Below are 24,754 nucleotides of genomic sequence, written 5' to 3'. Positions count from 1 at the left end.
CTCATATTCCTATCACACATCACGACCGGGTATCAAATTAAAAAAAGGAAATTAAAACCGGGCAGATAATAAGACGATATTTAAAATTCTTGATGGAAACTTTTTTTATTTAGACGTTGAAGGGGTTCCTTATTACACGCCAGGTGATGTGTTGATTGGCCATAACAAGCCGTTTCACAATCCACCCGCTCCTGATGTCACACAAGGGAGTGTTTGATGTATGATGGATCAATCAAGCTACCAGCCTACCCAGTGAGATCCTACCAACTGGTAGGCTGATCTAGCCATTGTGCATCTGGCTGGACACTCCCATGTGTAACGTCACATGGGAGTGGGTCAATCCGACATCACACCTGTTGGTAAAATAGGGGACGTTTAATGTGAGTTACAAAGCAACTGAAAAGTACTGCTCCTCGTACAGTTTTCACTAAGTGATTAAAGGTTTTATTGTTTTTGTGGATGGGGGCGTGGGGGTTTCTGAGGGGCGGGAGTCATCTAAAGAGTATATAATGGTTAAATATTAACTGTTGATCTGATGGTAGTCTGTTGCCATGACCCCATAGGGGTTTCAGCGGGCATTCAAGTAAACCGACCGCACAGCAAGAAGCAAGAAACAAGATGTTGTTATTGGTCTTCTCCTCCAGACCCTAATTATTCTCTCTTTGGCTTCTCTGATTCTCATACTTCTGCTTCTTCTTCTTTGTGTTCTCCCCGTGTGTTCACAGCTACACTGGGGACCCTTGACTTCAGCCTCCTGTACGACCAGGAAAACAATGCACTGCACTGCACCATCAACAAGGCCAGGGTGAGTCACCACTAACGTTTGTATGATGTCATGCCGAGTTTCAAACTGCATCCTTCCTTTTACCCTTTTTCAACCTCTTGACATTCTTAGGGGCCCAGCAGTACTTGGATTTTGTTGTTGAGCCAGTATTAATATCAATATTTAAATAGTATAAATATGCTCCTTTAGTTGTTCCTTTCTACCTGTTCATGTTAATATGAGCACCACGACCCTGACATTAACCATGACTGGGTAAGAAACAAGGGAGGAATTGAAACAAACCATCCGTTATCAATCTTGTTTGTTACGTGTGTGATGACAATATCAAACGCGAAACATAAAAGCGTTGTGTGAACGTCGCCCCTCACCTGAGGCTTGAGTGAACACTTTGACAGACCCTCAATTTATATCCTCAGGCATCACTGTCCATGATCAAATTGCCATTTGTAAAACTAGGGCAAAAAGCCACTTTCAAATCTATTATTGAGGAAAAAACAGTTCTGTTGTTTCTGTAAGGTCGCTCTTACAGTTAATAGAGTCCACAGCCTGAAGGGTCGCTTTCATATTTCCTTTAGATAAGATGGAATTGCATATTGAATTCCATATGAAATAAATAAACACTTATTCAAGAACTCCAGGCAACATTCCAATCATTCAGATGTGTCGGAGATTTACCAGCAATAGCAACATGTAAACCACACATTGATTCCCTTTTCCAACACGTAAAAACAAAGGTATATTTTCAATCATGCAAGATTATTAAATAAACAGTAACAGTAAAAAATGAATAGCAGTTTTTAGTTCAAATTTTGATTTGGTTTGTGTAAAGTCTGCCCACCTACCTTATATATCCCAACACTGGGACTCCAACCACGGTCAGCATCGATATCCACAGGTGTTGCAGAAAGCTGGTCCATCTTCCTCCAAATGATGACGGAAGGAAGTTTGCTTTGAAATAATTCAAAGGACCAAATTGGTTGCTCTGACAAGCTTGGCCATCATCATTGGCCGACGCCATCGCCAGGCTTCTCTGTCTGGATAGATGGATGGATAGATAGAGGCGAGTGGGCAGCAGAAACCAACAAAACTTGGCACTGGTACACTAATGTTGTTGTGGGCAACGGGCAGACTAGAAGCGGCGGCAACTGTTTGCTATAGCACTAGGCTCCTGGGCCCAGAACCACTTAGAGCCCAGATTAAGGATAAGGGCCAAATCTTTTTGGGTTAATACAAAAGTTAACACACTTTTTGCTGTTGTTTTTGTCAGGTGGTTAGACTTAGACTCTCTCTCTCTCTCTCTCTCTCTCTCTCTCTCTCTCTCTCTCTATATATATATATATATATATATATATATATATATATATATATGTTTCATTTTTTTATTTATATATATGTATATAAATATAAAGTGCATAATTGTGAATAAGTTCATTTGTTTATGCTAAAGTTTAATGAGAGTAGTAACATATTAACAAGATACATCTATTCTGTAATACTGTTTCATTGTGTTGACTCTCACTTTGAAGTGTATCTCCGCCAGAATAGCCTTCTTTCAAGTTTGATTGGAGCTTTTGTGTTAGTATATTATGCAGTTAGAGAAGGAAACGCAGCAACATTTTTTTTATTAATTGATTTTCATTATTGTCATTAAAGAGAGAGAAAGAGAGAGAGAGAGAGGGAGAGATACTCCTCGAACACATAAAGTAGGCCTACAAACAAACCACTCTTCTATGTTCACTAATGGATTGAAAGCTGCACTAATTCTGTAGTTTCCCTAAGATATTTTTCCTGAAATGTCGGAAGTTCATAATTGTATTGCAATGAAAACTCAAACACGCAACAACAATAAACTCAAATGAAAAGATGAACTGAAGACCATTTGACAATCAATAATATGCCAGATAAAACATGTCCACAAAGGATAGACATATTTTTCAAGGAACAATGTGGAATACAATATGCGTAGCATCTCAGAAAGAAGAATAGAAGATTCAATTTTATAAGAATCCTCAAAGTAAACAAAGGGAAGCAAGGACAATTTCACATAAGAACATAACTAACAACACAACTAAACTGGTTCTCATTTCCCAGCAAACCATACAGCCAGCCTTGTAGAATAGCAACGCCTGCATAACTCACCAAAAGTACAATTACCCAGCATGTTTCAAAAGTCACACAGTTCAGTCAATGTGACTTTCCTTTGCCAACTAAAAAAAATTTAAAATATATTTTGGTCAACCTTTTGGGAAAGTGAGTCACATTTTACTTATCTGAGGGAGTGTTAATTGTGGGCGTTGATATGAGGTGACTCTCGGGTTGAGCAATCTTAATTGCTCCACCAGCACCAGAAACTACACGCTGTTTCTACCCAAAAATTCATCTGATTTTATGAATTCTTTTTTATTCATTGTTATGACTCAATAACATTTTCTTTGCTTTAACAAGCCAAGTATTACATGAGTTAGCATTGGACACAGAACCCACTGTGATGTTCCTTGTTGTTCCACAAATTGGTTTGCTGTTATTCGCACAAACTGTAATTAAACAACCCCTAATCGTGCCTCGTCCGGCTGGGCGAAAGGCACTGTTTGACGCCGGGCATCTGTTCCTGCCTGTTGGCTCAACTTCTGCTCTCCTTCTGAGCTCTTCTCCTTGGCCTGTTGATCGAGTTAAGTCCGCAGGAAGAAAAGAAACCGAGCAAAGGCAACAACAACAGGGCTCATAATAGCTCAGATGACAGGAATTAGTCCAATTGAGCCTTTCACAACGGCCACTAATTGAATTTGGAGTGAGAAATCATGTATGTGGAAGATTAACAATAGAGCGGTATGTACAGAAACCCCAAACCCCCAGCTGCTTCGCAGTTGGAGTCCCGAGCCCTAGGAGTTATTACGGTGACTAATGCACTGACACAACAATGCTGTGTTTGTTCCTGCTAAAAAAAGATACACATATGCACACAAACAAACACACACCACAAACCCACTCCAATACACACACAAACACACACACAAAACACACACACACGAACACACACACGTTGACATGTTTCATTTTCACACTGACTGCACAAGCACGTGCACCCTGCCTAGCGCCCCCCCATGAGTTGGGCAGGCATATGGTGTCTTAGTGGTTTGCTGGGGAATCTATTTACTGCAACACATCTTAGAAATAATCAGCAGGATAAAAAAAGATAGCGCCGATTTAATATGCGATTTATAATCTATCCGCGTTGGCCATCTCCTCCTGTAAACTCTTCTGCTCTTCCGTCTCTATTCATGTATTGTTAAGCAGTCCAATGGATCAAATGAATGGTGAATGCACATCTATTCCCCTCAAACATTTAATCTGTCTATTATTCCTTACAAAACTTTGTATGGCCTTGAATCATCTTTACAAATTTCCTTTCATACCTTACAAATTTTATATTTTTATTTTATATTTACCTTTTGCTTTTTTAAAAAATCTATTTTGGTTTACATTCACTTGTGCTAAGTTATTCCAATAAATATGCAAATATGCATCTTTTTTATATATATTAAATATTGATATAGCCTTTATATTGGTTTTATGTGTTCATTTCAGATAATGAATGCATACATTTCTTCATCATTCTATCCTAGTACTATGAAAATTTCATATGGTGTTGCATACGTGCAATCATGCTAAATAGGAGTCTATCACAAAAGATTCATCTTTTCTTCTTTGATTTTCCTGTTTTGAATTCTGTACGCGACGTAGCCTCAAAGACGTCTCGAGAGATATTCTAATGGTCCCGACTCATCTGAGAGGATAAGGTTGCCAAGTAACAGTAGAAACAGTTTAGTCACAGGTTTCTGGAAGTGCAATATAAAGTCAATTTGGGTCAAAGGTCATATGAGGATACACAATTAAACTTTGACTCAGAAATTGAGTGGGGAAACCAGGTCGGTCAATACTGTCTTCAATAAGGTAATACGGATTAATGCTGCAGACAACGATTCATGACGGCAATATTATTTCTTGATTTTTTTGTCTTTGTTGTGAAGTGATGAATAGATTTTAAACATGACCAGTGTATAGGTAACATTGGTACATGTTACCTACATAAGTATGTAGGTAACATTTTTGGCCAGACATGTTAACTGGCAATTTTAACTGATTGGATTTACAGATTGGCCATCTAAAACCGATCTCACAATGCTTTGAAGTAAAGAATAAAGCCCTAACCGCTTATTTGTACTACTTTTATGCAATGTTTTTATCGCTCTCTTGTTTGGCTCATCTCTCAAAGAATCCATTTTCAAAGTTTTCATCATTTTGTTTAACTTCCACATTTTCTGTCTTCTATTGGTTATTTTGTGTGTGTGTGTTTTTAATTTCACTGTTTAATTTTCCAATTTCTTTTTTCAACTTCTTGCATGCTTCCATCCTCTCTGTGTGTCGCTGCTCTGCTTTGTGTGTTGCTGGGAAATAAAACAGCTACCAATCCCCAGATACAAGAAGGTAAGCCACTGATGAACCACCAACCCGATGCATAGCCTTAGCCTAACTTCCCAAATCGACCATCCAAACCCTAAGGTCTCCAAGCCCCACCTCATAACAGAAACCTTGTAGCGAACCAGCTCTACCTTTATTGTCAGCATCATTATTCACCTGTCAGTAACCATAGTGTGTCCCTCCGCACACAGCCGTGGTAACACCATCACAAGGGTGCATATGGAATATCAAGGAGCAATATCCAGTCACCTTCCCTGGTAAATTAAATCGTGTCAAATCATCTTTTACTATCCTACGAGTTTTGTGTGTCATATTTCTTTTCACCTCAGCCTCCTTCCCATCCTATTATATTGTGCACTCAGCGATAATAATATATAATGCAAGGCGACACCAAACATGTATTGTTTGGTGTCACCATAAATCAAAAAGCCAATCACCATTTTTAACCACTAATCAATGAGGTGAGTGGACTGTTGGTGGCCCGGCTCTTAGCTCGGACTTGAGTGCAGAGTGCGACCCCTGGCCCTCATCTCCCCTAAACAGATACACCTCTAAATAGAACACCACCCACCCATGGATTCTAAGCAGGCCGAGGCAGAAATAAGTGTCTCGGCTTTTCAGCCCTGCGTCTGTTCAGAATTCATCATCATTTATCTGGCTGTTTGTGGGCAATAACCATCTCTCAGTACCGAGATGGTACCCAGAGATGGTTAACAAGCCAGACCCCCATGGCCCCCCTCACCCCCCCCTCCCCCCTCCCCCCTCCCTCCTCCCAGGAGCCTATTGATCCCAGGTGTTCTTTGTGCAGAGTTACAACGTTTGAGTTATTATTCAAATGTTTTTATTGATTTGCGGAGCATTCCGGACATATATTTGGAGGCCTGAGACAACACTAGACAGAGCAACAAAGAGGAATGACGATAATGATAAAACAAAAAGTAAAGCAGCAAAGAAAATTACCAAAAGAAATGTCACTGAATCAAACAAAAAAACATGAAAACATTGGACATAAACAGAACGGTTATTGAATCGTTAAGGTCACACAGAATATATTATAATATTATGAGGGGTCCGAGCAGCGAAGCTGCTTGGCCCCTATTGTTTCTGTAACGTTTTTTTTTCCCTCAAATTCTGTAAAAGTCATACTACACCTATACAGTAAGTCGAAAACTCTTGAAATTTTCAGGTATGGTTACCAATAACCCCCTCTACCCATAAACGCAAATTGATTCACAGGCTACAAAAATAATCAAGAATTATTTCCACCAAAATTGCCACATAAGATCTTTAGACAAAGCCTGACAAAAATCATCGGAATAGAATTTGTTTTACTTAGTTCCATTTGACAAATATTGGCCAATAAAGTTGGAGCAGTTAGCCCATTTTTCTTATATGACCATTTTATTATTGTGTAAAAAAACATATGACTATTATTAGGTGGATACCAATACCCCCCACTACTAATAAACCCAAATTGTGGTACTGCACCCAAAGATGGCGCTATTTAAAAAATTATGAAATAGCCTTATTTCTCCTTACGAGATTGACCTGACCTCAAAATTCTTTCATCAAATTAATCTCTCAAATCATATGCATCTTTTTTACCCTCTTCTTCTGCTCTAAAAATATTTACTTTTCCCACAATTTCATAGAAAAGCCAAACGTCCACAGTCTCAAACCATATTGCCTATTTGACCATTTTGTTATTGTATAACTACCATACGGCTATCATTAGGTGGACACCATTAGCAGTGCAAATGTTCATATCTGTACTCTTTTAAGAAAGCCCTTAATTATCTTGTGAAATGTGTACTTGGAGTTTTCTTGATGTTGTGTGCTTATCATTCGACATTTTAAGCATGTGAATGAGGCTTCATTCAGGAATGTCAGTGGCTCAACGGGATAATGCCGTGTACTGGTGATCCTTAGGTTGAGAGTTTGAATCCTGATTAGAGCATTATGAACAAGCTGAACATGACATTCTGTCATTAACACGTATAAGTAACAGCACCTGATATTCATCATGCAATCAACATTCCAGCTCATTAGTTTACAAGAATCGGACTGCCAAGACGCAGTATGGCATTAAGGGGAACTTCCTCATTAACCATTTTTCCTTCATAATTCACTCTGTCATATTTATATTTCTTCCGTTAGTGTTCTTGAGTACAATTGTTTAATTTCCCCAGAATTTCAAATATTTTTCAGGTATATGCTTTGAAGAAAGCCCTTAATTCACTTGAGAAATGTGTGCTTTGAGTTTTCTGGATGTTGGGTGCTTATCAATAGACATTTTGACCATGTGAATGAGGCTGCAGTTCAGGTTTATAAGTGGAACATCTTTCCTTTAATATGACAATTATATGTTATATTTAGATATCTTCCATTAGTGTGTTCTTGACTTTTAATTTTGCTCGGACCCCGTTAATCCCCGCTTGCGGTTATATTTGTTATATTGTTACCGTTTAGGTCTTACGTATCTAGCAGAGGGATATACCCAGTCAAATCATGATTACAGCTACAATCCCCACTACTTAAACCTGAGCTCCTACAGCCGATCCCTGTAGGAGGAGACACCAGCCGATCCCTGTAGGAGGAGACACCAGCCTCCCTCACCCATCCACCCTAACTCATCCCTCTCCCCTCTCCTCGGCCCCGTGTGATGGATGTGTCCGGCTGGTGTGTGGACTGCGTTGCCACGCGGGGGCTGTATTCTAATGAAGACGCATCTCTTCCGATGATATCGTGTAAAGAAATTGAAAGACCAGCAAAAACCTACATTTCATTTCATTTGGAAGGCTGTGTGTGGTTGTATGTGGGTGTGTTGGTGTGGATGTGTATATATGTGTGTGGATGTGTGTGGATGTGGGTGTGTGTGTGTGTGTATGTGTGTGTGTGTGTGTGTGTGTGTGTGTGTGTGTGTGTGTGTGTGTGTGTGTGTGTGTGTGTGAGTCTATTATCGTATGTTTTTCTGGGTGTGTCTGTGTGTGTGTCTCTGTGAGTGTGCGGCTGTGTGCTGTCTTACTTATTTATAAAGTAAGCTATATATTTTTACTGTTGGATTCTAAGAACTCTGAATGAATACAATCCATCGTTGGCTTGGCAATATTCATTGGCTGTACAATCCATGTAGGCTAATGCAGTGTAGCTACACTCTGCAATACGCCCAGATGGAGTTTTGATGGATTTTCGTCAGAACGCTTCTCTACACCCCAGTGCCATCAGCTCCTTTGAACCCCCCCCCCTCACTTGACTTGGGTTTTTTCTACTTGGTACTTTTCATTAATCTGCAGCCTTTTTGAAATGAGTGCGGTGGCTGGCAGGGCAAACGGTTAGGAATGAACGCAAGGTGTGTTGCAGATGTAGGGATCCATGTTGCCCATCTGCCGCCTTCTGCGGTGGTCATCCTATCAGCCCAGTCCCCGCCCCCCCCCCCCCCGCATCCTCTCCGGTAATTATGATCAAGCAGCTATTCACCCTCAAAGCTGGTGCAATCAGAGCTAACGTGCAGCTGTCCTCTCAATCACAGCACAACATCGCCGGTCTTTGGCTGCTTAAATTATAGCCGCTCAGGTGTCGGCCAGCCAGAGGTAACACGGATACAATACACAAAAGAGACGACGGTGAAAGAAAGTGAAAGAGTGTGTGTGCGCCGTAAGGCCCCCTTCAATCAGATCTCATCAGATAGCGTTTCAACAACTTCCTCGTGTGGCGCGACGCCCCCTGAGTGGTGCCTGACTCGCGGCCAGCAGGAAATCAAACATGGAGCCATGACGCGGACACGCCAAGTTAGGATTGAAAATGACTATCCCAGACCGTGGAAATCGGAAATGGAGATTTTTTACCGTCAACTGCGTCATTTTTTACAAACATACAGTATATTTTAGGGGAAGGATAAATGCGATGTGAAGGCAAAACAAACGTGTCCTATACCAGCTCTGACACCCTCTGTGGGTATAGTCCTATTTCTTTGCCACTGTCAAGAGATGGTGCCCATGTGTTTAATACAGAAACATCTAGATTGATTTAGATAAGTTCACTCGCTTCAGTAACTGCCTTTTTTTGTATCAGTTGAGACCAGTATGCCTTGGGTGTTCCCATAATGAAAGAACAGCGAATAAGAGGTGAGATTGGGGGAGAACAGGTCAAGGCTGGCTGGGAGATTGGGGTGACAAAATGAGCATGGACATGGGTTTTGTATTGTAGCTGTGTGTATATCCAGCAGTGTAGACCGGGAATTCTCCCAGTGCCTCCAAGCATCCACGCTTTTGTGTATTCCAATTGAATTCAAATATTTTAAGGGAATATCCAAAGAATGATCAAAGTTAAATATCTTGATTGAGTCTTCTTCAATTGCATTCATTATGTTTGTCTCTGTCCGCTATCGATGTGTTAGAATTTGTGAAGTAAGTAATAATGAAATGTGATCGGTTTTCAATAGCCTCAGACTATTCCTCTCTTTGGAAATAATAAATATTAAGTTGTATGGTATTGTTTGTGTGTGTGTGTGTGTGTGTGTGTGTGTGTGTGTGTGTGTGTGTGTGCGTGTGCGTGTGTGTTTGCCATTATCTGTAGATCAGTGGACAACACTTGGCTGCAAGCTCACATGGCTACTTGATAATAAGCTTGTGTTTCTGTCATTCTGTATCACACCTTCATGCTCCCTGCTTCGCAATATGGTGAGTGTTAAGTCCAAGCAACTGGAGATGGCAGTCTTGTAGCCTTTGTTGCTGCCTCATTACTCCTTTTCATTATCCTGAACTTCATTTTAAGAAAATAAAAAAGGGACAAACAACTAAATAGCTAGAAACAGGAGAGGAGAGGTAACTGCCATTGAGTTGTTGTTTTACTGTCAAAAACTATTTTTCAGAAAACCCCTCTTAAAGAGGCTAGCAATCCCTCTCCTCTGTCTCATTTGTGTTCATACATTTCAAAAATAACACATTTTTCATAAAAATCTGAGGGACCCAACATAAGGATAGATTATTATTATTATTATTATTATTATTATTATTATTATTATTATTATTATTATTATATCGCCTTTTGGAGAGCTACATTATTTATTTTTTCTTCAGGTGAAGACATTTTTGAAAACCAAAGCCTTTTCTCATCAATCAGTCAACAGTCACCCTTAGCCTTTTTTTCCTTGTGATTCACAAAATCTAGCTTGCAGTGGTGGTGTTTTATTTGAATAAACACTAAGTATAGGCCCACTGTATATTTCATTAGGTTCATGAATGATATACTTTACTGGAGCATTATTTTATTTTATTCATTCATTTGCATATTGCAAGACATCCATCAATACAGCTATATCTGTGATAAACATTATTGACAGACTGATGTATAGGCTGTGCTCTCAGCTGTGACCCTGATTGTCACAGTTGAGAGGTTTCATCTTTCATGAGGCGGGTGATATTCAAGAGAAAAGGAGACTGAGCAGTTACTGGAAAGCACTGTGCTTTGTGATAAGCAATGCAAATGAAGAATTTTTTCTATCAATCAATAAATGGATTAATAACCATCGGGTAATAAAATCACTACAAATCATAAAATATTGATGAAATACATAAATGATCTTTTTTCCCCCCAGAGCTGTGATTTGAATTCAAGCATTATGAAGTGTCTTTCACAATATAAATGAACTATTCCCTGAAGTCTTGAATCCTCATCAGCCTTGCATTTGTCATTACATTTCTATCACAACAAGTGAACTACTCGCCATTTCAGCAAAGCAATTGCCTACATCAAATTTAAGTGGCAAGGAAAATGTCATTCAATTCACAAGCAGGATTGACAATAAACCATGTCTGCTTTTATTTCTTGATCTAACTAAGCCTCACATGCTAAAACAAGCCGGTGATGCATCGCCTGTAGAAAGTGCCCTTTCCTTCAAGCTATACACAGCTTTACTTACCATGCTCAAATTCATTATCTGTCAATGGACTAGATAGGATTCACAGCCCCGGCTTGCCACCGGGAGAAGCACAGATAGCCTCAGCAGGTGTTGAAATTCAGAGCTCTCTTTCATTTGGATTCCTGGAGGGTAATCTTATTGCCACGCTCAGGTAACAAAAAAAAAACACCCAAAGCAAACAGTGGCATTATGGTAAGGCAACCATTTAAAGTTTTCGTTAAAAATTATAGTTTTTCGGTGTCCTGTGTATGATGAAGAGTGGGTGGTGAGCGGCAATGGAGAGAGTGATCGGGTAGGTGGTGCAGGGCAGGGGAAAGAACCAACGCAATCGCTCTGCTAGCGGGTAGCGTTAGCACCGCTATGGCTGTGAGTGTTCCCACACGGCATGACTCACCTAGTCTCCCATTTACTTCTCTCGCTAGCGGACACTTGTCCCGGGTTGTCTTTAAATACCTCCCCCCCATCTGTGCCTATGGTTTTATGTGGCTGTTTGGTCCGGTGTGACCTTTAAGGCCATTCACTGTACACGAGTCCCATTGATTTGCCCTTCAGTAGAATGTGAAACTTCCAACAACTGTGCATTGTTTTCGACAAGACCCGCAAGCGCTCCGAACTACAGGAAGTTATTTCCTTTCATGTGTGCCGCCTTACTCAGCGTTTCAAGCTGAGTAACCTGCAGGCTAATGGAGGGTTTCTGGTTCATGGGGCCTGTGCTGTGGCCGCTGTTTCACAGAGGCTTATATAACCAAAAAGCTTTCAAATTCAATTAGTCCTGGCCGTACCAATTGTGATTACACTACCAAAAGTGTGTTAAACAAATCAAGACTTTGGATGTATTTTTAGCTCTTCGGTAGGTTTGTCAATACTAATCTACTCATTCCCTATTCATTCTGTTTATTCTTGCTGACCATATTTCCTTTCTTTTCTTTTGTATTGCGTGCTGGTTTTCCTCAAAGCAAAGGAGGGTCTTTCCTCATCCTGACTGTCTTCATTTCTCTCCCTCAGGGCCTCAAACCTATGGACCACAACGGACTCTCGGATCCCTACGTCAAGCTGCACCTCCTGCCAGGCGCCAGCAAGGTAGGAACGTCACATCTGCATGATGCACACACCGCTCTTCCACAGGCCATAGGTGCAGGGTCCCTATAATGTCCGTTACCCAGGTTTGCTGAGAACGAGATTGGAAGTTTCCTCTTCCAAAAGCTCCACTTCCTGCTGTGTGTGTATCTCGTCAAGAAATTGTCCCATTGAGAAAGAAAAGCTTTTGCATGGCTTAGATAGATGGACCATACAAGGCTCTGCTGACTCCCCCACTGTGTTCGTATGGAATCAAATGGACCATTAAAGGACAAATGACGCGATAAAGACATGCCCCAGTCTCCCGCTTGTGTGTGTGTGTGTGTGTGTGTGTGTGTGTGTGTGTGTGTGTGTGTGTGTGTGTGTGTGTGTGTGTGTGTGTGTGTGTGTGTGTGTGTGTGTGTGTGTTCATCAGGTGTCTCTGTTGTTCTATCGGCTTTCAGTAAAGAGGAATTGTCCTCCCTGGTTCAGATGGACTCGCAAGGACTTATTTTTCAGTTCACACAAGTGGGAAACCCATGGGGATAAAGAGACAATTGTAGCCTCAGTATCCTTGATAGTCTGAGAAGTGTGACGGGTTTTTGTCAAAAAGACAACAACTAAATCAAAGTGCGATGGCCCTGTCAACAGCTTCATGTCAGCTTTACTCGTGGCTGTGAAATGTCTCTACCTTCCCTTGGCGCAGACAGCCCAGAGCTGCTTCAGTCAGGTCCAAGTTCCCATCGCAAACCCACAAACCTGCAAACGGATGTCTGTTCCCGTGGGGCACCACGACCCATGGGCAGGTGGGCAATTGCAACATTTGTCTTACAAGCTACTAGAGCCACCCCAGCATCGCCTTGGCAAACATCACGGGCCTGTTGATCCTCCCTCGCCTGATTTACAAACAAACCACTTGATGAGTTTGCCTTGCAGCAGAAACGCAACTGTATGTGGTGGTGTGGCTATCGATGAGTGGTGCTGACAACCGGACGCTCCTCAATAGTTCCCAACATCGGCTCCCCACATACCCCCTGTATATCCCTGGTGGCCTAAGCGCCAGAAAAATAACCCGCATTAGGGCTGCGCCATCGTTCTAAAGAAAAGCACATCAGCGCTGTACTTTTTAAAGTCCATTAGCTCACTCTGTCTGAGTCATTCTTTTTCACTCTACAACCGCATCCGAATAGCGGTTTAATTTCATGCTACAAAAAAACTTGCACTTTGTTTATAGGGTCATGCCCTGAGGGTTTAACAGTAAAGCAACATGCTCTTTTCCCCAACACTCGTATTTATCCGAGGTTCAGAGCATGGATACCAAACTTCTTTTTCAGCTGCTCTGAACAAACACCATTAGAGCTTACCGTATAATGCTAACAATTAGCATCCCAATGTTAATTAACATTGGGATGCTAATTGTTTCGACTTCTGCTCTAGAGGCCTTGTTTATGGTGCTCGGTCTGCCCATCCCCAATGTTGAACGGCGATGGACCTGTGGGTATTTTCGCCCTCGTTAAGAGAGATACATGTACACTGTGTATGCAGGATCTATGCTAGGTAGGCATCAAAACAAGGTGTCGAAGGTACAAAGGAGAGGAAGACCGCTTGGCTGTCTGCTCGCCCACTGGCTCCGTTAAGCGCGAGCTGCCAGAGCACCTCCGGCCACACAGACACGAGCGGACGTATGTGCTAGGTATTTTTGACAATCTGTTGTTTGTGTAACTGGGTGGGAGGGACGGTGTTGTAGCAGTGAGACCCCCACCGCTACAACATGAGGATGGTTTGGGTTTTAATGGCAATCTCATGTGGAGGTTTTGTTATTACACAGTATCCATTTCCAGATGATGAATTTATTTTTTAAATGTCATTTTTGTAGGATACAGTATGTCTTCAGCATGAGTGAGTGAACAGGGGGTGGGTCACAGGAAATATTGCCTTCCATCTTATCATTATTAGTGCGTATTATTGTCTTTTGAGTGATTCAATATCTGAAGATGTCATATTATTTGTAATGTTGTTGCAGCACAGGGTCTAGCTATAGTTAGCCTGCATAAATCACAATGTCTGTAGGGGACTTACGATGTAAAAATTACGGCCTATACAGGATAAGATATCATATAAAGTGAGTGAATAAACACTGGGGAAATATCTTTTCATCTTGTAATTGAGTGTGCCATATTTGAAATGAATGCCTCTCACAAACACAACAACAACATCAACAAAAACAACTGCTGGCACTTGTGGCTTCACTACTCTTTTGCTTTTGCTTCCCAATTACTGACAAAAAAGTCCAGAAGATCAGTGGTTTTTCTAGGATCGTGGGAGTAAATGAAAATAACAATGTGATGCAACAAACCTAAGATATGGGAACCGTGGAGCGGCCTCGTGTCATTGTATCAAAGCTCCAGCAGGAGGGTTTGGCTGGAATGCAATACTAATACCAGAACATAGCCATATCTGGCCCCTCCCTGCTAGACTAATACCAGAACATAGCCATGTCCGGCCCCTCACTGCTACCCTAATGCCAGAACATAGCCATGTCCGGCCCCTCACCGCTACCCTAATACCAGAACATAGCCATGTCTGGCTCCTTACTTCTAACCTAATACCAGAACATAGCCATCTCTTGCTCCTCACTGCTAACCTAATACCAGAACATAGCCAGGCCTCTCACTGCTATCCTAATACCAGAACATAGCCATGTCTGGCCCCTCACCGCTACCCTAATACCAGAACATAGCCATGTCTGGCTCCATACTTCTAACCTAATACCAGAACATAGCCATCTCTGGCTCCTCACTGCTAACCTAATACCAGAACATAGCCAGGCCTCTCACTGCTACCCTAATACCAGAACATTTACTAGTCAGGCCCCTCACTGCTACACTAATACCAGAACATTTATTAGCCAGGCCCCTTTCTGCTACACTAATATCAGAACATGTATTAGCCAGGCCCCTCACTGCTACACTAATACCAGAACATTTATTAGCCAGGCCCCTCACTGCTACACTACACTAATACTAGAACATTTACTAGTAGTGTCAGGCCCCTCACTGCTACACTAATATCAGAACATTTATTATCCAGGCCCCTCACTGCTACACTACACTAATACCAGAACATTTACTAGTAGTGTCAGGCCCCTCACTGCTAATGCTCCACCCAGCATTGCAGGGCTTTCAGGAGGGGGTAAAAAGTCTGTATGGTGGTTGAGGAAATATGAAATAATTTGTAGGTTAAGGTCAATAGTGTCAGTGGTAACCGATCATAATAGACTGTAAGTAGCTGCAATAAAAGGAAATAGGAACGAAAATAGATAATGGTGTTTTTATCATTATTATTAGATTCATTATGATTTCGTAAGAATCAGCCTGGGGCTCACAATTTTTCTTATGTTTTGTATGTAAGCTATGTGAGACTGTAGGCTACTGCTGCCTATCTTGGCCAGGACACTTGAAGAGAAGTTAAAACTCAATGATGATTATTATTTTCAACTAACTAATAGTAGTTGACATGCATTTTAAAATGTCAATGCACTTTTCAGCCCTGAATAACAGTAACAGCTTTTTAATAATTGATTTGCATGCATAGTATACTACACTTTCCATTGAACAATCACCCCTGTTACCCATAAATTGACTCATTTTATAATGTAATCAAATGCTCACACACTAGCTGCTTTCAGACACACGTGTAAGTCCTGATATTCTCCTGATGGGCAGTATGTGTGAACAACATATCCTGACATTTGTACCCTGAAAATTTCTTAAATAATACTACCCCTGAGGTAGTATTTTCTCTGCAGGAAATGTAAATTACCTTATATGTGAATGAGGAGTAGAAAGTCAATATTTCTCATGTTGATGATGCTGCTGCATGTCATTGAGTGGTCCCCTAAATAATAATCAGCTTGTTGCCTTTGTTCGCTGAATGGTTAAAAAATATTTAAATGAGTCATTTGAGGTGAACGCTAAAAGATAGGTCTTATCATAACCCTAAAAGTACACATCACACAAAAAATTACAATAAATTAGTTCACAGCTGCACATGTATAGAAAATGTTTTTTTTTTATTATTATTACTGACAACAGTCAGCCTAACATTATAGGGTCCCGTCCTTCCACTCCCTGTTTTCTCAGTTAAACAAAGAAATCAACTACATTTGTCCAAGTGTTAGTTATATTTGAAATGAAGCAAAAAATACGCTCTATTTCTCCGGTAACGCAGTTGTTCGCGACGCCTTTCTTCTTTGTCGTTTCTTCTATTTGTCTCTAACTCATGATCTAATCTTTCATCGATTGATGCTTCGGATTTTTCGGATGCAACGGAATAAATGATGCATCATATTAGAAACATTTAAGATGATTGCGATGAGTTCTGCCCGTTCTGCCTCCATTTTGTCTACGGTCAAACAAACTACAGTGACAGCAGCCACACTTATCCCACCTCTTACGAACTTAGACCCTACGTCATATCCTGCCCCTTGCAAGCCCACCCCCCTAAACCCCCCGTTGATTCTACTGATGTCTAAACGACATCGATGTCATAAAGCATCAAGTGTGAATCCCCCTCAGGGTTGAATCTCCGGACATACAAATGCGGCACAAATGTGTCAAAACGGCTTATAAGTAGTAAATTATTAAGCTTGCTTCATAACGTAAGGAGGAAATTATTATGCTTGCTTTATTAAGTAACAGGTGAACCAAAATGTTATATGTTGTAACATTATAGTTAATAATTTGTTACATTATCGACTGGGGATTCAACATTATTGCTATGGGTTTAATTACAACTAGAGGTTGAGCGTGTGCAACGTGCGAGCGGAAATTCTAGTATATAATAATTATTATTATTATCACCAGGTATTTCCTGTTACTGTAATGGTGGGAAGTCGATTTGTTTCCCAAAGTTCCCAAAACATGATATATTCCCACTAGTGACTGCATCCTGAAGGTCTGGCAGCGGGAACATGTACTAACTGACTAAGCAACTAATGGACGCACAGCAGAACAACAGGATGCTGCTCATTTGGAAGACAGCCGTCTGCCTTTATGCGGTGAGGCACGTTTTCATTACCGTTGCAACATACATTTAGGGGGATGGCAAATTATCTATTTTATGGTGAGGGAAGCGTTGGCACTGTTTGTACACCACCACACAAGCTAAACGAGTGTGTTATTGCCACTCACTAAGAGGAGGCCCTTCAATTTAAGGACCTTGGCCCAAATCATCTTGGTGAAAGCTGTGTGTTTAGCCTGCTAAGTGTTTTTGATTGTAAACATACAAGCAAACTTCTAATGGGACCATGTTTTGGTCTGTTGAACACAAGCTAATTGGGCACCATTTTTTTCTCTCTGCTTTAAAACCCCCCTAGCTGAGGTGGCCGCCTAATTGTCAGAAACAGAGACTGTCGCTGAGTTTACTTAGGAAGATTTCATATAGCACCGTGACCAGAGCGTAGCATTACATTTGTATACAAATCAGGGGACGATGCCTCACAGGTTGACTTGCAGTGTGTTCAATAGGGGAGTGGAGTCCATTTTGTGCTTTTGAATGTATTCTAAATTAATTCCCTTTCGTTTCCAGAACTAAATGTATAATCAGCTCATGAAAACAAAAGATTTGCCCATGAAACAGAAAACCCCTCGCATGTTGAAAGCCCTGCCTCCACTTCTAAGAATGACAGGCTTTATTCTACACAGTACCATCAATACAGTCAAACTAAAACTGACATTCAGTCCGTTTCCAAATTATGTTTGCAAACACACACATGGCAAATGTGCAATCCTGGGCCATCTCTGTGTCAAGTGTCTCGTCTAACGCACGGGGCATTAGTAAGCATACTCGTAAAATGCAAAATGTCACAGCCAATTCTCTGCCTGCAATTAATTTCTGATTGCCTGGTGGCGAAGACGGGGACTAAGCCTACTGTCAACAGATTCTACAAAGTCGTCCATCAACGCGAAATAACAGAGTGCCCTTCGACGCAAATAACACCCAGCAGACGTTTCATTTCAAGGGGAAATATTACCACACAGTAATCAGAGCCCCCGGAAAAAAACATCATGCGGCTGCCAAGGTCTATCTAGGTGTGTGTGTGTGTGTGTGTGTGTCCGGTTGTAGTTCCCCCTGGAGCTGGAGGGCCTGAGGGTCAGCTGTAGATGTGGTAATACTGCAGGTGTCGGTGTCTACCGTTCAGGAGGTGTTTAGGTGTGGGGAAGCAGATAAGCCCCAAGCAACAAGCAGAGATAAGGAAGCTAATCAAGAAAAAAACTGTTGTTGCGGTTGTTGTCGCTTGACAATACATATAAAGACATGTACATGTATATATATTTGTATACAGTTCATAACTGAACCCAAATGTTCAAACTTTTTTTCTACTGATTTGCTTTCTTGTGAGCAGTGCAGAGCAATGTGTGGGTAGAGGATGAATATCCCTGTCCAAATGGCCCTATTAAAATCATTCTATTGTTTTGAAAAAGGTGCTGGATGGATCCGATGAGTTTCCTTTATTTTCTTGGGGCGTTTTGATGGTGAAACCCCAATTCCCTCCCTTGTGTTAAATCTCCCCAATAGCTTCCATTTGAAGGCTCCTTCACAATGATGCATTGATTCCATGTTTGGTGGGTAGGTGACTCATTCGAAAAAGACCACTTTTTTTTTCAACAAGCCAGGTAGATGACCTTCTCTGCTGCTGCTCGAACCGCTTCGAGGATCACAGAGATGTGGAAATCCAACAACAACAAACCAAAACCACCACCAAGCGCACAAACACGCAAGCAGATGATTGTATTTGTAATGAGTTGAACCATTCATGTCAACTCATTAAGTGATGGGAGTAAACAGATGAGATGGTATGGTAATCATCAGTTTGTATCATGTTTCACGCTACAGTCCACACAGGACAACAGAAGACAGAAAAGCAGCACTACGTTCTACTGCATGGTTAGCTTTATCTACGGTGCGTTTAGCCTCAGTGACTGCCTTAATCAATCATGAGCGTTCGTCATGTGAAACAACGCAGCCCAGAGTCGGTGACGGACGATTTTGCATATTTTCCATGTTTGTTTGCCGATGTTGAGCAAATTGTCTCCAAATGAATAACTTGTTTTCTATCAATGGATCAATGGTAGGATAATAGCAGCACACCGTGAGGTGCAAGTCGTAGCTTTATCATCAACCGTGATCAATATCTCTGTCGCTAATGTATTCAATCTACCAGACAATTTTTATGCGTGCCATCGGGCATATAGTCCTTCTTTCATCCTTAATGTGAAATCAATTATTGTATATGCATGGGTAAAATAGTTTAGATCAGTGATAAAGCTTGAGTATTAGCAGGAAAGTATCAGGAGGGGTTGGTTGATCCACTCCCAAACGCAAGGTACAGTGTTGGCAGACTACCTACAGGCATCCTTTAGCAGGAATCCTAACCTCTACCTGCTCCTTGATGAAGTCATGTTTTCTTCATGTCTTTTCACTGACTACCTATAGGCATCCTTTAGCCAACCCCTACCTGCTCCTTAATAACGTCATGTTCTCTTCATGTCTATTCCCTGTGTGGTGCTTAAACGCACCTGCGTTGAGCATGACAAAATAGTAAATATAAGAAAACCGTTCATCAAAACTGTGGCAATTCAATATCTGTCACGTCTTTGTTTGCCTGGAATAAAGACGACTCTATTTATAATCCACTTTGTGCCGTACGTTGTATCCATGAACTTCTCAAGGGACGTCCTGGCCCTCGCACGCAAGAGAGATAACAAGGTCTAACGCTCTCTAACCGCACGCCCACAGCCAGTTAGGGAGAAGCTTATAAGAGCTTCCCATGAAAGGGGTTTCTCCCAGCAGGGTGGACTTTAATGCAGTGCACTGTCGCACTCAGGATATAAAGGATCTAACCTTCACCCTTGTCGCCGGTGTGAAATTACCTTACGGCACTTCAAGGACCTGGAACGTCTTCAAGGATGTACAACCAATTCATCAAATCCCATTTTCCTTTTTTTGAGGGCGGGGGTTTCATCATGGCGGCAGATGAAGTTGAGTTGCTGTATTCATACCCATCTGCAGCGTAAATGACATGTCATTGGACAATATTGTCATCCGTTGGATAACCTGGTCCACTGCCAACAATCCACTTAGCCAAGGGGTCCGGGGGGAGTTTGTGGAAGGACCGAGGTTTGTCCTACCGCTGATAGCAGCTCCTTGAACTCACACTGCTCGGTCATTGCTTTACTCTGCAGACGGTTATTAGGTAATTGAGGGAGTGGTGAGGGGAGGGAGGGGCGGGGGACAGCCTGTGGAATGTGTGTGTGTGTTTGTGTGTGTGTGTGTGTGTGTGTGTGTGTGTGTGTCTATGGGGAACACCTATCAAGGAATTTCATCCGAAATAGTCGATGTTATGAGACCCTTGTCTTTGCTTTGAGTATTGTGGTGTGTGTGTGCCACAGTTGGTGTGAGTTTGTGTCAGCGGAAGTATGTGAGCATAAGTGTGTGTGTGTGTTTGTGTTTGCCTCTGTGTGTGTGTGTGTCTGTGTATATCAATGGTTGTGTGTCTCGAGCAGTTTGCGAGTAGGCGGATGGAGTAAACAGAATAATAACAATGAACAGACTGTTTACCGTCGATTCCTTCAGGCTCTGCTCTCCCTTAATTGATTATAAACGACAGGATCGGATATTAGAAGCGCCAAAGCAATATCCGGCCCCTGTACCCTTCCCCTCCCACCCTATCCGGTCACACTGCCCGTCCGGCCCTAGGAAGACGTTTCCTGGGCAACATCCCCTGGCGCCAAGCTGTGTGTGATGATCCAAGAGCCGGAGGGTCCCCCCTTTCTCCCATACCCCTGTTTGTGCTGCAATGCATGCTGGGACAACAAACAGGCCGGCCGCTATGGCGCATGCTAAATGCAACCCAACCCAATCAGGGGGAAGGGAAAACGCGGGCGGTGCTTATCGATGCATTTCCACCTCTAATCGTGTAATCAGGGCTCACGCCGACAGCTCTGATTAATTGCTTTGTGTTTCGCCGCGGCCGAGGCGTCACCTGTAAGTGATTCGTGGCGGCTGCCGAGAGCGGACGCGAGTCAGAGTGGGATGTCAATATGCCCGAGTGCGGCGCGGGCCCCGCAATGTTCATATTTCGCGTGTGATTGCCACTTCATGTTCCGGGGCCGCAGTACCATGATGCTGTGGATGGAGCTAAATTCTCGACGTGATGGTATCACTAATTGCTTCTTCATTAAACTCCCGCTATGCCTTCATTATGCCTGCTGCTGCTGTTCATGTAAATGTGTGTTGCTATTTGGATTGTGTTTACTGACAGTGTTTAATTCACAGTCAGCCTACCTGCGCGTGGGTTTGTGTGTATGGAAGAGGGTGTTTGGAGGGCCGGGGGTTTGTGCGTGTGTCTGTGTGTGGCTTTGAGTTGGTGTGTTTGTGTGGGTGTTTGTTAGTGTGGTTTGTCTTTGGGTCGTTGTTTGTGTGTCTGTGTGTGTGTGTGCGTATGTGTGTGTGTGCTTGTATGTATGCTCGTGTCAATGCGTGTGGGTGTGCATGTGTGCGTGTGTGTGTGTGTGTCTGTGTGTGTGTGCATGCATGTGTGTTGGTGCCCACATCCTGACTCTCTTTCTCTCGCGGTGGGAAGTATTGCAAGAACCTTCAGATCACATTGAATCGCATTACAGAAATATCAATCACAGGGAGGCATGAAGGAGGAAGAGCCTTTAGCTGGAACCTCCCTCATTGGTATGCATCAAGTGTTCCTGATAAGCTCACCTTCCCTCCTTTCTGCTTCCCTTTTTCTGCCCTTCTTCTTCTGCAGGCCAATAAACTTCGAACTAAGACCCTGCGCAACACGCTGCACCCCGTCTGGAGCGAGACACTGACTTACTACGGCATCACCGACGAGGACATGGTCCGGAAGACCCTCAGGTAGGCCCGGGCCGGAAGGAGGAGAGCTGTCTCAGCTTTCCCGTTGGACTTAATTAACCACCGGTGGAAATTCACGTCATGCTCCTTAAGAACATTAATGAAAGGATTACCTATAAGTTGTGTAACAGCATCATTGAATTAGGAAAAAAGAAACTCATTGTGATTAAAATAGTAAAACTTAAAGCCTAATTCATTAAAAAATAACTTTGACTAAGAATCCCAGACATGAAACCATAGCACATTAAATCCATCTCTATAGTCTTTTACCTAGGGTTTTTGACCGATTAGCCCAAGCCAGTTTCAGCCTCCACCACAAACCATTGTCCCAGTGTCTGGTTTGTCCCAACATGATGGATGTTGAACACAGTTTTGAGTCAAACCTCAGGTCTACGTCTGTGAGGTTCCCCCGCTGCTACAGGGTAAAGGGTTATCTCCGGTCAATCCACATAGCGACCATGTGAACCCAGCAGCGCCCCATGGGTCTATGTTGTCAGGGACGTACATTACCGCTGCATTGCCCTGGGGCCTGGCTGTTACCCTGCCAGGGGCCATCAGTTAAGAGCACACATGGCTAACTATGACGCAGTAACAGTACAGTACGTGGGCTGTCTGTTCAAATGAACTACCCTTCCATCCAAGAATCCATACCCACTCATCCTGCTGGTGATCTGGGGGGGGGGGGGGGGGGGCTTATCTCAGAGGACAATACAGGGGGATTCAACCAGGCTGTAGCCAAGCAACACCAGGATACAAACGCACACACACACATATACACACACACCCACACACGCATGCATGCACATATGCACACATACACACGCATGCATGCACACAGGCATACGCACACGCTTGCACACAGACACACAAGCACCAACGCACAGACTGCACAAATGCACATACACACAAAGGTCATTTCCCTGATCCCAGAGTTATTCTGCATGGATTTGTAACAAGAGGTAATTAGAAGAAGGTACAGGTGAATACAGTAGGAATGACTGCGGGTTCAAGCCCAGATTTCGAATAATGTAACTGTAATATTCACTGATGAATCTGTATGTCATATAAGAGGAAGCTGGGATATGTTCTATTTCTGCTATGATCCGTGGTGAATCTAAACTAAGGGTCTGGCATGGAAATGTAATGGAACACACCGGTTTACATGCAATGCTAGTGGGTTCCGTACTCCGGACAAATCTGGCATATAAACGGTGTCACGCTTCATTTAAGGTGCTTGTATATCAGTCTCTCTACATTCACATCCATATCGCTCCCCACCTCCGTGCCGTCAACAGCTGTCGGTACAGATATATGCCCCGTCAAAAGTCTCCTTCTCCATTCCTTCCGACCGGCGGGACCCCCTCAGCAGGCACCGCCCTGGGTATCCCGTAGTGCATTGAAGCGAGGCGTCTGGGAGGGGTGATACTGTGCGTGATTGACAGAGCCCCCGGAGGAAACGAGACCCTGAGCCACTGGGCCGGTTGATCTAACTGCATGGAAGTAAGCCATTGAACATGACTCAGAAGTTTGACTCTGGATCATGAGGCAGCGGCGGCGGGTCCTAACCGGTCGGATGCGGCCCCGGTTGGCTGTACAAGTCTGTCGAGGGTTCCCTCAACATCCACGGCTACGATGACCGGGAGCTACCGTCGTTAGCCTCCTCAGGTTCACAGGTCCTGTCGAGTAGTCGAGCGGCCGTCCTTTTTCAACGTGACTCGCAGTGAATTCAGACGAGCTACTTCACGTAGGGTTTAGGCAGCCGGCTCTGTGATGCCTTTAGGCTGTTGTCATTAGAAATCAAACTCAGATCCCTTGCCACTGGGAGGGGAACACCCTAAGCCCTTCTAGAAAATTCTTTAAAAGGGAAGGCACACTATTGGGTTATTCCCCAACATATTTATGTATTTATCCCGATGCACTTCTGTCCATTAGTTTGAGTTTGTGAATCCTGCTTATCCAATCACTCTGGCTAAGCTGTGCAATGTCAGGGCTTGCCTGGGGATGGTTAATACATACACTTCCTTTTTTCCAAGCGCTGTAGCTTCATGCATCGATGATTCCCTCTCATTTCAAAGTTAATGAAGTGTAGGTCTCAAGAGAGGGTGAAGAGTAAAATGCCCACATACCAGGGGCCGGGGAGCAATTTGTACAGAGTTAATAACGTCACTCTTGAGGCCGGTTGAAAAACTGATTTAGAATGAATAAGAATTGCTACATATTTTTGAATATTTTTCTTAAGGGATGTAATATTGCATCAAGGAGTTTTGGGTTATTTGAATTATTTAGCTCATGCTTTTGTCCAAAGCGACTTACAATAAGTGCATTCAACAATTTAAGTTAAATATTAATCGTTTACGGTTAAAGAATCATTCCAGTACATGAAATTCATCAAACAGCAAATGTAGATAGATCTAGTCAGGTTTCTTTAGCAAGGTCACCCTTTCAAAATAGATTTTCTGCCTGGATAACTACAAGATATAAATAAACAAATCCCTACAAAAAAGATCAAACAAAACGTTTCTTTTCATATTTTATTTTTTATCAATGCTAGAATTGACATGCTGATGGTGGTCCAATATCAGTTT

General features: G+C 42.5%; 1 protein-coding gene across 1 annotated transcript in view; it reads left to right on the top strand.

Annotated features, from left to right (window-relative positions):
* doc2b (double C2-like domains, beta) overlaps positions 1-24,754 on the top strand; it is a gene marked incomplete at both ends in the record, with an annotated part of 61,799 nt that overhangs the window by 23,348 nt on the left and 13,697 nt on the right. Inside the window, 4 exons of the mRNA XM_079739051.1 lie at positions 726-805; positions 5,246-5,269; positions 12,189-12,263; positions 22,063-22,172. Coding sequence (XP_079595177.1) covers positions 726-805; positions 5,246-5,269; positions 12,189-12,263; positions 22,063-22,172 — 289 coding nt within the window. The remainder of the gene's footprint in view (positions 1-725; positions 806-5,245; positions 5,270-12,188; positions 12,264-22,062; positions 22,173-24,754) is intronic.

Source organism: Pollachius pollachius, assembly GCF_949987615.1.
Source record: "Pollachius pollachius genome assembly, chromosome: 6".
Classification (NCBI taxonomy): Eukaryota; Metazoa; Chordata; class Actinopteri; order Gadiformes; family Gadidae; genus Pollachius; species Pollachius pollachius.
Note: the sequence above shows the minus strand (reverse complement) of the source record. Positions and strands in the feature narration are given on the sequence as shown.